Source organism: Crocodylus siamensis, chromosome 3 (genome assembly GCF_052110815.1).
Source record: "Crocodylus siamensis isolate JL-2025a chromosome 3, ASM5211081v1, whole genome shotgun sequence".
In the NCBI taxonomy this organism is placed as follows: domain Eukaryota; kingdom Metazoa; phylum Chordata; order Crocodylia; family Crocodylidae; genus Crocodylus; species Crocodylus siamensis.
Genome location: NC_143397.1, coordinates 11,749,161 through 11,763,447, shown reverse-complemented (window position 1 = coordinate 11,763,447; position 14,287 = coordinate 11,749,161). Strand labels below are relative to the sequence as shown.

Genomic DNA, 14,287 nt, shown 5'->3' with positions numbered 1-14,287 from the left:
AATTGTGAACTAGGGCTGGGTCTCTCTGTTCAGTTGAAGTGTTAACAGAGTCGAGAATTTTATCAGGTGATTTGAATTAAATGGGGATAAGTTGCAGTTTAGGAGACAGAGGTTGTATCAAAGTATAAGTGATAGGTACTTGATTTTTAGTCATCATTATTTTACTTTAGCTGAATAATAACTAGAGGTGAATTCAAACCAAAACCCTAGATCTACCTCTTCGGAAAAGTCCTAAAAACTGTGATGGAAGATGATGCCCTTTCTACAGTTTAACTTTCCTAATTAATAGAGAATGGCCTTGCTTTTGTTGAAATCTCCAGAATGCTTCATTAAAACTATGGAAAGTAGAAAATACAGACTTTTAGTAGAACTCACAGGGACCACTACTGGTTTCGTCCCTTCTCAGTTCCTTAAAACTTAAGGCGATAATATTTGATCTTCAAACCCGGATCCTAAATCTGTAGCCAGTTTAAGATGTTTTCCTATTTTTATAATAATTGGAAGGCCATACCTGCCTTCACATTCCCCTAGGATTTGGCATTCTGCCATGTGCGTTCACACCTCTGACTTCTGAAAGCAGACCTATTCGAAAGGCTGCAGTGGACAGCAGCGTAGGAGCCTTCCAACTATGCACCATACCTTTTCCCACACCACACATAAGGCATGTACCTCATCTTGGGGAAGGCAGAATTAAAAAACAGCAGAATTGTCTAGCATTATGGCTTCAGAGGGTGCTTCTACATGGCACCCTGCAGGATGTGCTGGGGAAGGCCATGCTCCAGGTGCCCAACCCCCTGGAGGTGGCGACGGGGTTTCACACGCTGGGCTTCCCCCAGTGCAATGGGGGCCCTGGATGGGACCCACTTCCCCATTACCTGCCCACTCCACAGTGACCGCCCCTACTACAGCTGGTGAGGCTTTCACTCGGTTGGGCTCCAGGCTGTTGTCAGCCACTGTGACAACTTCACCAACGTGAGTGCCGGCTAGGTGGGCAGCACCCGTGATGCCTGCATCTTCCACAACTCTGCCCTGCCAGCCCTGGTGGAGAGCAGGCACTTTGCACGGGGGTGCCAGACCTCCAGCTGTGCACATTGACGGTCTTGCCGCCTCTCGTCAAGGACCCCCTGGCTCATGTAGCTATACACTGGCCAGCTGCACTCCTGCCAGGCACACTCCAATTGGTGCCTGGGCCAGACCCACACGGCCCTCAAGGGACACTGGTGCACCCTCACTGCCCACTTCAAGGTCACAGAGGCCAACATCGCCTGGGTCATTATTGCAGTCTCCATGCTGCGTGGCATCTGTGAGGCCTGGGGGAAGGTCTTCCATTAGAGCTGGGTGGAGGAGGCACAGTGGGTGGAGGACACCTGGCAGTGGGAGTAAGAGCCACAGCGGCAGTGACAGCAACAGGTCCCTCCCACCAAGGCCCCAGGTGAGCTGCTCACCCAGCAGTGGGGGCCAGGGCACTGGGTGCAAGAGGCACTGGCCAACCACCTCCTCCTGCACTCCCTGCTGTAGGCTATCTGGATGGCTGCCTACAAACCCCAGCCCTACTGCAATGCTCACTCCCAGCACCACTCACTGCAGACAGCTCTCAGAAAAGCACTTTATGCCCCTCCACCAGCACAAAGCTACCCCCATCTCCCCTCACTCCCCAACAACAGAGCCCCTCCTGGCGTGTGGTGTCAGGGAAGGCACCAGCGTGAATGGCCCACAGAGCCTCCATGTGACAGTCCAGGAGCTGCCAGGCTTGGGCAGGTGCCTGCAGCACCCAGCACAGGGGCATGGCACAGGATAGGCAAGCAGGTAGCAGCACTATGCCAGGGAGCAGTGCCGGTGTCTGGGCAGCTGCTGCGGCTGCCTGGGGGCCCCTGCTGCATGACCTGCCGGCCAGAGGCTGGTTGCAGGTGGCTCAGGGTGCTGCCAGGCCTTGGCAGGTACCTGCAGCACCCAATGGAGCGAGATGGCACAGGATAGGCAGGTACGCAACGATGCTGTAACGGGGACCAGCACTGGGGTCCCGACAGGCTGGTGTGGCTGCCTGGGGGCCTCTGCTGTGGGACCAGATGGCCAGAAGTTGGCTGCAGGTGGCCCAGGGCACTGGTGTCCCTGCAGCCTTTTAAGGGCCAGGGGCTGGGCAGGCAAAAAGCTGGCCCAGCCCTGGGGCTGGAGAAGGTCTCAGCCCTGTAGTCCTGAGGTTAGCCCAAGGGTGGTCCCCTGCTGGTGGGGCTAACTAGGAGCAATTTGCTCCCAGTCAGTGTCTACAAGTGCATTAGTGTGCAGTAAATACTTTGCAGTTAACTTGCTACCTGCCTTTGCTGGCACCAGAGAGTAGACCAAATTACTGTGCAATAAAGCATCTTGTGTAGAGGCACCCAGAGAGCATGGAAAGATGTAATCTTCAGTTCACCCTTTCCTTTTGAGAAAAAAATCCCCTTCTTTTTTAACAGAGTTGTCAATAGCTCTTGGTAGCTCTGCCAAAAGCTGAAACTGAAGCTGCTGCTGAAGACCACAAGAGAAGGCTGAGGGGAGATCTAGTGGCCTGCTACAAACTAGTCAGGGGGGACCAGCAGGCACTGGGGGAGTCCCTGTTTCCCCCAGCACTACCAGGAGTGACCAGGAATAATGGTCACAAGCTGGCAGAGAGTAGATTCAGGCTAGACATCAGGAGGTGCAACTTCATGGTCAGGGCGGCTAGGATCTGGAACCAACTTCCAAGAGAAGTGGTGCTGGCTCCTACCCTGGGGGTCTTTAAGAGGAGGTTAGATGTACACTTTGCTGGAGTCATTTGACCCCAGCACTCTTTCCTGCCATGGCAGGGTGTTGGACTAGATGATCTACTTAGGTCCTTTCTAACCCTAGAAACTATGAAACTATGACCTGACTTCATGGACAGGTCTAGGATTTTGTGGCCATCTACAAATTCATCCAAGGGTGGGGGAGAGACAGAAAGGAATAGGGGATAATCTGTTTACCAGGGTGCCCCTTGGGGTTACTAGGATCAATGTCCATAAACTGACAGATAGCAAATTTAGATTAGACATTAGGAAAAAATTCTTTATGGTAAGGGTTGCTAAAATCTGGAATGGGCTTCCAAGTGAGGTGATGATCTCCTCTACCTTGGAGGTCTTTCAGAGGAGACTGGACAAGCATCTGGCTGGGATTATCTGACCCCAGCGCTCTTTTCTGCCCAGGGAGGGGGTCGGACTTGATGATCTACTGAGGTCCCTTCCAACCCTAAAAATCTATGAAATCTATGAGAAGAGCTACACATGGTCTACAGGGCTGTGAAATAGTAAAAGAGAGACCAGGAGTACCTAATGTGCAAATTCTTCAGCAACATTTCCAAAGAAAAAAAAGCTTGATTAGTGGAATATCAAGATCATTGAAAAGGAGAGTGGCTCATTGTAGCAGGTTTAGCACTGCAACGCCAAGTCTGGGGCCTCTGGTGGTCAGTCCTAATTGCTATGCCCACTGGTGTCTTAGCTACCTCCCTGTTATCCTTCCGGTTACATCTTTTGCTGTTGTTTGTTATTGTAATATGGGAAGCTGCTCTCAGTCACCAGAGGGGCACCTTTGATGCCTTCTACCACCCTGAACATCGTGGATGATCTATCTGGCCCAATCAGCCATCTTTCTAGCAGGACTCTCAGGTTCCCTTCTCTCTGTTGGTATTCTACAGCCTGCATAGGTCCAGCTGAACTGTGGACCTCTTGGCTTGTAACTGCACCCCAATTGCTGTGAAGCCCACCTTTTGGTTTCAGGGTCTGGACAAGATCACGTAGCCAATCTCAGTCCCAGGGCTTTTCCCCTGGAATCCACCCTTAATCAGGACTTCAAGGCGTACCGTCTTGAAGCCATCCCAGCTTCCACTAGTTCTGCTCACTTCATTTCCTTCGCTCTCTATGCTACTTGCAAGCCTCCTCCACAGGGAGCTCAGCTCAGGCATTGGCCCTCAGCTCAGGTAGCGGCCCTCTCCATCAGGCACTCGGCTCAGGTATCAACCCTCTTGCCCTCTCCACTGGGCACTTGGCTTGGATACTGGCCCTCTCCACAAAGTGCTCAGCTTAGGTATCGGCTTTCTTGCCCTCTCCATTATGCACTTGGCTCAGGTATCAGCCCTCTCCTCTGGGTGCTTGGCTTGGGTATCAGCCTTCTCTGTCAGGCACTCAGCTTGGATATTAACCCTCTCACCCTCTCCACCAGGCTCTTGGCTCGGATATCAGCCTTCTCACCTTCCCTTCCAGGCACTTGGCTCGGGTATTGACCCTCCCCACCAGGTGCTCGGCTTGGGTATTGACCCTATCCGCCAGGCACTTGGCTTGGGTATCAGCTCTCTCTGCAGAGTGCTCAGCTTGGGCATCAGCCCTCTCACCTCCTCTGCCAAGTGCTTGGCTCAGGTATGAGCCCTCTTACCCTTTTCCCCAGGTGCTCGGCTTGGGTATTGGCTCTCTCCCTAGGTGTGCTTGCCCACACTCTCCTCTGCATGCTGAACCACTCTGCCTCTTCCAGATGGTTTACCATGGCACTCCTAGAGTGCCTTCCAGAGCAGCTTACTTTTTCCTTGGCATATAATTGCCCGGTATCCTCGCGGTCCTGGACAGAGCATCCATAGTGTCCTCTCTAGGTGTCCCTAGTGTCCTCAAGGGACCAATGTCCTCTGAAAACCAGCCTTCAGAAGGCAACCTGTAGTAGCCTCTATGTTCCTGTGAGGACCCCATGCTTCCCCTCATTTTGGAAGACTAAATTGTGGGGAGAAAGATATGTGTGGTACAAAAGTAAATCCTAGCGCAATATTTTGGACTGTTTGAGGGTCACGTTGGAGAGAGAATCCTGCCTTTTTCTTTCAAAAGGGGAGAAGTTTTCTATTTCGAATTTAAAGCTGATACGTTTCTGCCTTCTCCTTTCTGTGGAGAATCACTGCTTGGCTCAATGGCTTTTTCAGGGTGGCTCTGCTAAATGCAGAATTTTTATGTAGAAATATTTACTGATGCCCTGAACTACCATTTCCATTTCACTCACCATTTTTTTTAACATTTTTTTTTCTTTAGGGGAGAGGAAATTGGACAATGACAAGGACAACTTTGAAAAGGGAGCTGAGGACAAGTTCACCCTGGATGCCCCAAACTTAGGAAAATTAAGAAAAATTTCCATAGGCCATAACAACAAGGGGGGCTCTGCTGGCTGGTTCCTTGCCAAGGTTTGTTATTCATTAGAGATACAACAGGATCACAATATCTAACTTTGCAATTGCTCACTGGTCTGATACCAAGAGATTGAAATACTTGCTGGTAACTGGGTATTTCAGATTCTCTGTGACCCAGAGCAGCGTGGGTCAAATATTTACTTCTCAAAGCAAATACTGGGAACCACATCCACGTCCTCTGGTAGATTTTTAACTGATTTTTGTGCCTGAGTTTGGTATTTAGGAAGAGGAGCAAAGGGCGAGCACACTGGCAGAAGCTGATTGCGTCCTGGGATGGCAAACACTTCCCTTACCTGCCTTCCCAGTGCTCCTCCTCAGTCATGTCCTATGACATCCTAGTCCTGAGCCTATTCTAAATGGAGGCTTTCATTCATGTGGCCCCAAGTAGGAGTCAGGATTTAATTAACTGTCAGCATTTGTCCTAAATCAGCATTTGCATCCTAGATCATGGAGGTATAAGTTTAAGGCCAGGCAAAGTGGATTTAGGCACCTAAATACAATCCTTTTCCCAGTCCCTTAGAAATCAGCAATGTACCACAGTCAGTAACATGTCTTCACCTTAGCCTTAAGGTTAAGTCATCAAAATCTGCATAGAGAAGGAAGACCCACCAACTTTTGTGTTAGCACTTTTTCAGGGACTCAAGGAAGATGGAATTGGATTTCTTTCAGGTGCCTAAGTCTACCGAGGTGCCCAAAAGGTGGAATAGGATCCAATCCTAGGTGAACTGCACCTTCTGTTTTCAGCTCCCCACATGTCCTGCTTTCTTCACTGATTCTTCCAGGGAGCTGGAGAAGTAGTCACGTTCATGACAAACAGTTACAGTTTGGGTCAATGCACATTCGTCACCACTTAGCTCCCATGCAAGCCCCCAGAATTGCTTAGTGGCTCTTCTAATTGCTTAGGTTTCTTAGTGGCCTTCTACAAACCCCATTCGGGTTCACCCCTAATCCTGTCCTCATTTGTTTATGCATTAGGAGCAAGGTGTTAATTACAGGATTGCAAACCAGACTTTGCTGCTTGCTCAGTTAATGACCAGACAGTCAGCATGTTTTATGCTCTGAATGCAGCGGTATTCATTTCTTCATAGGCTTTTTCTACTAGGCTCATAACTATGGTACCTGAGTGTTTCACCTGTGTTCATGAATTCATCCCCACCGCACTCTTGTGTTGCAAGAGGGCAATATTATCCCCATTTGACAAACAGGTAATTGAGGCATGGAGAGATTGAGGGCAAAAGCATCCGCTAGTTTTGGGCGTATGAATTTAGGATCTCATTTTTAAGAGTGCTTGGCATTTCTTTAATCTACTGCATGTTCAAAGCACTGCTCCTCAATTCCAGTTGCAGTTAGGAGTGTTCAAAACTTCTGTAACTCACACCACCGGGTCTCAACAGAGCAGTCGTGCCCTTGTGGGTGGGGGCACAAACTGGGGCAGCAGCCCCAGGTGCTGCCTTTGGGGTGGGGGTGCAAAAATAGTCTTGACCACAGCTGATCACATCACTACAATTGGTAACCAGACCTATCCCAGGTATCGCATGGCTACCCATGGTGCAGAGCTGCCCGGCTATATCTCTGTCCTAGAGCATGAGGACAGAGGGCCCTCCTCTTCTCCTAGGTCACGATGATGAGTTGCTTCCCTAGAAATGCAAGTAGCGCACTGTTCGGGATCGTTTCTGTGGTTGACATTAAAGCTTATCACTTAAACCGCCCGGGGGCAACAGAGATGGAAAAGAGAGTTCCTGGGGAGTCTCTCTTATAACTGGGAACAGTCCACAGAAAAGGAGTATCGCTTTGTCACTATATAAATAGTTTCTGCGTGACATAGAAGTTAGACCCACTTAGATCAGGTTGATTGTGTCACGGACTCCAGGGAGAGGAGAAAAGGCAGCTGAAAGCTAATCCTATGCCTTTCAGCTGCAATCAGTATGATGTGTGAATGGAAGTGAAGCTGTTTCTATGCTGGGGGCTTGACTTCTGCTGAACAAGTGTAAAGGAGCCCGTATTTCAAGAGGTGCCACAGCCCAGCTTTATCATGGCTAGTGAAGCGAACGCTGCCATATCTGGGTGAATGTATTAAACGGTCGTCCAGCTCAGGCGTCCAGAGATTTGAATGGTGCTTTCTGGTTGTTAATGCCCATAGTCACCTCACCAGCTCTAACCTCTTTATTCAAATGCTCTTTTATATTTCACGTGAGCCTGAGGAGACTTAGTTTGTTAGGGGTTTCTCTTCACCACTGATATTTCTATCACTGCTGCTCTGGGAATTACTACAGTGGACACTCATAACCCATAGGTACTTAAATGGAGCAGTTTTTATAAGGCTCCCACACACCCACAGCAGCCCCATTTCTAGTCCTGTATGCCCATCCACACTCTTCTTGTGCACCAAGTAGAAGCTCTGATTTCGGTGTGAAGACATGCAGGTGGGACCTGGAGCAGCGACAGGCAAGTTCTTAGATGAGTGATAAATCGGGAACCTCTGGTGTCCGGCTTCCAGCATAAATACACTTCCAGCCTCTGCACCACTGGCATTGACAGCTAGGGGAACGTGACAGGAAAGAAAATCCTGCCTGCCTAAGATATTCTGGATGTAAGTGGAAATTTCACATTTAGGCGAAAAATAGAATATTCCCCCCCACCTAATAGCTTGAAATAGTGGCAAGCTAGCGGGGTTTTGAACATGCATAGAAACTGCCTGACCTGCTCATATCCAGTAATCCCTCTCCGGCGGTTAGGGATATTTAAACAGAAGGTGCAAGAAACTCCAAAGTAGATAGCAACACGCTAATCTGGCCATGCAGGGCAAGTTCTTTCCTTGGCTTAAATCACTGTGAAACATCTACCGGGGGGCTGGAAGCCACGTTCTTCCTAATTAGCCGCTCTCTCTAAGTGAAATTAGAACTTGTGGCTTTCCACTGTAGAGAGGGGCTGGGATGCCCGTAGAGCTGAGATGGAAGGAAGTGGCTAGTATAATATAGGAGTCGGTGGGTGGGATTCTGGGACGCCTGTAATACATTAGTATCGGCCTCACTGATCTGTTCAATCAGAAAGAGGCCTCTGGTGATAACCATCCAAGCCCTGTAACTGCAAGAAGAGAACCCAGCCCCAAATGAGAACAAAGGGCTTCCATCCAGCTGGAGGATGGAGAGACGCCAGCAAGCTGACTCAAGAGAGAAGCAAAGCAGGCCGGCCAGATGGTCTTGCTTGCAGAGGCAGCTGGCCTTGCATAGGAGGCAGATCCTGACAGTGCTCACTAGACAAAATAGCCAGTTTTACTAGGCAGTTGTCTGGCACTTCGTCAGTAACTGTCAGGGATGGGGGTCTTGATTTCTATTAGATCCATCCAAAGCCCGATGAAACCGAATACTCCGAATGATGCTGCATCTCTGCTGTGCTCTTTGCTCTCCTCTCTGTGTAACCCCCCTCTCAGCTGTATTTTTGTCTCCGGTATAAATTGGCTTTCCTCTTCTCCTAGGTCATCATTGAAGACATAGGCAATAAAGCTGAGTACGAATTCCCATGCAACCGCTGGTTTGCGTTAGATGAAGACGATGGGAAAATTCAGCGGGACATTCTTGTGGGAGGCATGGAGGCCACAGGTAAAGGCAGTGGGCCCGGTCCAGAGGGGGATGGGAAAGGCGCAAAGCCTGGGTACGAGGATTTGCTTGTAGTAAAAGGGAATCTATTGAATGGAGCTGGGGTGGGAATGTCACTCACGTAGCTAACCGCTGGCTTTTTTCTCTATGGTGTTGCACTGTAGGCTGTGTGTAGATGAAATGAGGGACGTGTGTGCATGACACTTTAAAGCTGGCTAAATGCTTTTGCACCACTATCATGGCATCGGTGTTTGCATGCGTCGGTGGCATATTGCGCACTAATTCCAGCCGCTGTAGGAAATTTGGCGGCGTAGTGCACCTTAAATGCCTTGGGGCACAGCAAACTAAAACTCCTTGAAGGAGTCTTAGTTTGCTGCCCCTACAGCCGCAGAGTGAAGCACCAGGCTCCGTGCAGCTCAGGGGCTTTGCAGGAAGCCCTGCAGGCAGCCTGGCAGCAGCCTGGGGAGGCAGGCTCCCCACAAGAAAAGTGGCAAGCCTGATCTATTTTTTTCCTTTTCCCCTCGGAGCTTGCCTGCCTGAGCTGTGCAGGAGCCCAGTGCTTCCCTTCGCGGCTGCAGTGCCCCCAGGACCGCCTGAGCTGGCTGTCTGTGGCCGGGTGCCGCCTGGGGGCTGGCCACCGCTGCCATGGCGGGAAGCATCAGCCCCCCCGCAGCCCAGGACTGCTCTGCCCACCAGCAGTTTGCCCTCCCCTCCCCACCACCGGAGGGGCAGGTAAGTGCGAGGTGTGTGCATGGCACGGGGGTTTAAAGGGCCCTAAATAGAAGCGGTGGGTTTAAAAACCCACTGCTTCCATTTAAGGCTGCTGTTTCATCTACGCACACAGGTAGATGGCAGTCTCTAGGCATGTCCTGCTTAGAAGGTAAAATGGTATTTCTGTGACCCTCTTAGGGGCACCTACTGTGGATTATACATCTTCAGTACCTAGCTATGTGCACAGACCCCCTCAGACGCCACGCGGTTTCTCCAATGCCTGGCTCACCTGCACAGCAGGTTCAGTGCACATCTGTTGTCTTAGGCCGTGGTGCACCTGCCTAAGTGGGGCACAGGCTGGCGGCTGGTGGAAGAAGAATCCAATAGATGCTTCAGTGGGTTGAACACTGGCCTTCAGAACGTGGGTTCCCATTTCCAAGCAGATGATTTATTTGAGTAAGCAATGAAACGACTGCCAGCATGCTGCGCCGCAATCAATTTTGTACTTCAGACTGCTGGCCAGGAAGCAGTGTCTCCTTTTAGCACACATGAAGTTTAGTTTCAAACACTAATATTGACTTTATGACTGCCTGACTTAATTAGAGCACAGACAAACAAATGCTTCATCACTGAGAAAATCTGAGCTCAAGTCTGCAGCAATTTTATTGCCAGGCTGGTTTGGATTCTGCTGCTGCTTGCTTTGCCTCTCTGCAGGTGCATCTACATAAATGCTACTGCTACCGTGCAGTGACTATGCTCCACGGTCACTTGATATTTGCTTATGCTAGTACTGTGCAGAAAGTAAATGTGGTGCAGAAGTAGATGTGGCCTGTGTTTGGGAGCATGGCTAGTATAGGCACCACACGTTACAAGTGCTCTTCACTAACTTCAGTGTCGACAACCACTTGTGAGCTCTCACTGCAAACCTCACTCAGATGTGGAATGACAGGTGTCTTTCTCATGGTGTGAAAAAGATAGGGGGAAAAGGCCTATCGTTCTGCTGTAATACCCTCTTAATTCTTGGCCAATAGTTCTTGTACCCAATCATTCTTGTGCTTGATATCTTTTATTGGACCAACTGCATGGTTGGTGTAGACGTAGGCAAGTTTTTGGATATCATAGTACCCTTCCTCGGGCATCAGTGGTTCAAAGACATCACCCACAAGAATTTTTGCCCTTTCCATATCTTCTGGACCATCATGGCAGCAGCATCACCTCAGCCAAGCCTACATGGTTACCTTGGACTCGTTCAGCCTGTGCTCATAGGTTTGCTAGGGATCGGCTATCTGCATAGAATGGGGTAGGGGGAACGCTAAGGTTCGGGGGTATCACCGGGGGAATCTCTTGTTGTTTCATGCCTTGTGAGTTGTTTGCCTTTTATTGGAAGCCTGCCTGAGCTTCCGTCAGGAGAGGGCTATATAAATTCAATGAACAAAAAAAATAAAAATGTGAATGCTAATGCAAAGTTTTAAAAAAGCCATGATTGATCCGTACATAGGTTAAAGTCTTCATGAAAGTAGGGCCTGCAAGACTGGGCTCACTATTTTTATACATGCCCTTATAGGATTAGCTCCTTATTCTGTAATGAAGTGAGGTCTGAACATACCTGTGGGGGCGAGGAATCTCTAACCTGGATTAATTCCAGCTCTGCTTCTGACTCCTCCTGCACCACTGCCATTCATGAGGTCCAAGTTTTCAGAGTGTTTAAGTCAAGGTAGACCAACCCATGGCACGCGTAGCATAGGTGACATGGGCAGCCTCCGTGTGTGGCACATGCCAGGTGAGGCAGTGCAATGACAGATAGAACAAGAAGCAGAAAGCAGAGCAGCACATTGGGGAGGGAGCACAGGGCAGGGAGCAGAAAGCAGAGTAGCAGATTTCACAGAGGAAGTGTATAGGAGTGGCACTCAGGGATAGTGAGGGGCTTATTTCTGACACACATATTGGTTAGCCTCTATTGGTTTAAGAAAGGTTGGGTCCTATTGGTTGAAGCTGACAGATATTGCAGTTCTGGATAAGGCCAGATATTCATTCAACCCAGTACCATCATAGATTTCATAGATTTCATAGACATCAGGGCTGGAAGGGACCTTGGGAGATCATCGAGTCCAGCCCCCTGCCCAAAGGGCAGGAAGTCAGCTGGGGTCATAGGATCCCAGCAAGATAAGCATCCAATTTACTCTTGAAGGTGTTCAATGTAGGTGCTTGAACCACCTCCAATGGCAGACTGTTCCAGACCTTGGGGGCTCGGACAGTAAAGAAATTCTTCCTTATGTCCAGCCTGAAATGGTCTTGCAGGAGTTTGTGACCGTTCGACCTCGTCATCCCTTGGGGCGCTCTGGTGAACAGACGTTCCCCCAGATCCTGGTGGTCACCCCTGATAAACTTATAGGTGGCCATCAGATCACCCCTGAGCCTGCGCTTTTCCAGGCTAAAGAGTCCCATGGCTCTCAACCTGTCATTGTAAGATCTGTTTTCCTGACCCCTGATCAGGCGCGTGGCTCTCCTCTGGACTCTCTCAAGCTTCTCCACATCCTTTTTGAATTGTGGAGCCCAAAACTGGATGCAGTACTCCAGCTGCGGCCTCACCAAGGCCGAGTACAAGGGGAGAATGACGTCCTGGGATTTGCTCTATGGATACAAGCCAGCGTTTTGGTCGCTTTACTAGCCGCAGCATCACATTGCAGGCTTATGTTCATCTTGTGGTCAATGATGACCCCCAAGTCTCTTTCTTCCGTAGTGCTATCCAACGTAGCACTGTCGAGCCTATAAGGATGCTGCAGGTTTTTCCTCCCAAGGTGGAGAACCTTGCATTTTTCAGTGTTAAACACCATGAGGTTCTCGTCCGCCCATTTGCTGAGCTTGTCCAGGTCAGCCTGGATCACCCGCCTATCTTCTGGCATGGATGCTTTGCCCCAAAGTTTGGTATCATCGGCGAACTTGGCCAGTCCACTCCTGACTCCAATGTCCACATCATTAATGAAGATGTTGAACAGTATGGGTCCAAGGATCCAAGTCTGCCCTAGATTTTAGGAGGGCAGACTTCAACGAGCTAAGGAGGATAGTTGGAGAAGCGCTGAGGTCCCAGGGGGGAGGGGAGCCAGGTGTCCAAGGAGAGTGGTCGCTCCTTAAGGAGACGATCCTCCAAGCCCAAAGGAAGGTAATCCCAACGAGGATCAAAGGGAGCATGAGAGCACACAAGCCTCTGTGGCTCACCAAAAGCATCCGGGAATGTCTCCTTGCTAAAAAGGAGGCTTATACCCAATGGAAAGAAGGGGTCATCACCAGGGAAGACTGGAGTTGCTTGGGGATGTAGGGGGGCGGTTAGGAAGGCCAAGGCAGACATGGAACTGGGACTAGCTTCCCAGATTAAGGACAATAAGAAGTCTTTTTTTAAATTCTTAGGGGGTAAAAAGAAGGTCCCGGGTAATGTGGGGCCCTTGCAGGACAACATGGGTAACTTGGTCATCACACCAGACGGCAAAGCCAACATGTTTAACGATTTCTTTGCCTCCGTCTTCCTAAGTAGGGACCAGAACAGCCACCTCCCTGCTGGGCCCCCCTCGGGCCCAGGGGGAGGCACACCTGGGCCACGGGTTAGCGAGGATTTAGTTAGGGAGCTTCTGGAGGGGTTGGACGTATTCAAGTCAGCCGGCCCAGATGATCTCCACCCTAGAGTTCTAAAGGAACTGGCCGAGGTCATTGCAAGTCCCCTGGCATGGCTAAGCACTCGTGGTGCTCTGGTGCGGTACCGGAGGACTGGAAGAGGGCCAACGTGGTCCCCATCTTCAAAAAAGGCAGGAAGGAGGACCCGGGAAACTATAGGCCGGTTAGTCTCACCTCGATCCTAGGCAAGCTGTTCGAGAAAATTATGCTGGCACACATCCAGGAGGGGCCAGCAGGAGACTGCATGCTTAGGGGCAACCAACATGGGTTCATCAGTGGAAGGTCCTGTCAGACCAACCTGGTGGCCTTTTACAATCAGGTCACCAGATCATTAGATGCAGGGGTAGCAGTGGACATAGTCTTTCTGGACTTCTGGAAGGCTTTTGACACTGTCTCTCACCCCTGTCTCATAAAGAAACTGGGGGGCTGTGGTGTAGACACCCACACAGTCAAATGGGTCGCCAACTGGCTGGAGGGCCGCACCCAGAGGGTGGTAGTAGATGGGTCCTTCTCAACTTGGAAGGACGTGGGCAGTGGGGTCCCGCAGGGCTCGGTCTTCAGGCCCGCGCTGTTCAACATCTTCATCAGCGATTTGGATGAAGGGGTAAAAAGCACCCTGTTCAAATTTGCTGATGACAGTAAGATGTGGGGGGACGTGGGCACGCTGGAAGGATGAAACAGGCTACAATCAGACCTAGACAGGTTACAAGGGTGGGCGGACGAGAATAGGATGGGTTTCAACACAGACAAGTGCAAGGTGATGCACCTGGGGAGGAACAACCGGCACCATACCTACAGGTTGGGGAACTCCCCTCTTGTCAGCATGGAGGCGGAAAGGGATCTGGGGGTCATCATTGACTCCAAGATGAACATGGGCCGGCAGTGTGGGGAGGCAGTCAGGAAGGCCAGCCGCACCTTGTCATGCATCCACAGATGCATCTTGAGCAGTTCCAAAGAGGTGATCCTTCCCCTCTATGCGGCACTGGTCAGGCCGCAGCTGGAGCACTGCATCCAGTTCTGGGTGCTGCACTTCAAGAGGGATGTCGACAGCATGGAGAGGGTCCAGAGGAGGCCACTCGCATGATCAGGGGACAACAGGGCAGGCCCT

At 50.4% G+C, this 14,287-nt stretch overlaps 1 protein-coding gene across 1 annotated transcript in view; it reads left to right on the top strand.

Annotated features, from left to right (window-relative positions):
- The window catches only part of LOXHD1 (lipoxygenase homology PLAT domains 1), a 190,191-nt gene that overhangs the window by 28,599 nt on the left and 147,305 nt on the right, over window positions 1-14,287 (top strand). Inside the window, exons 3-4 of the mRNA XM_090037209.1 lie at window positions 5,052-5,200; window positions 8,682-8,805. Of these exons, the coding sequence (XP_089893335.1) occupies window positions 5,052-5,200; window positions 8,682-8,805 (273 nt within the window). The remainder of the gene's footprint in view (window positions 1-5,051; window positions 5,201-8,681; window positions 8,806-14,287) is intronic.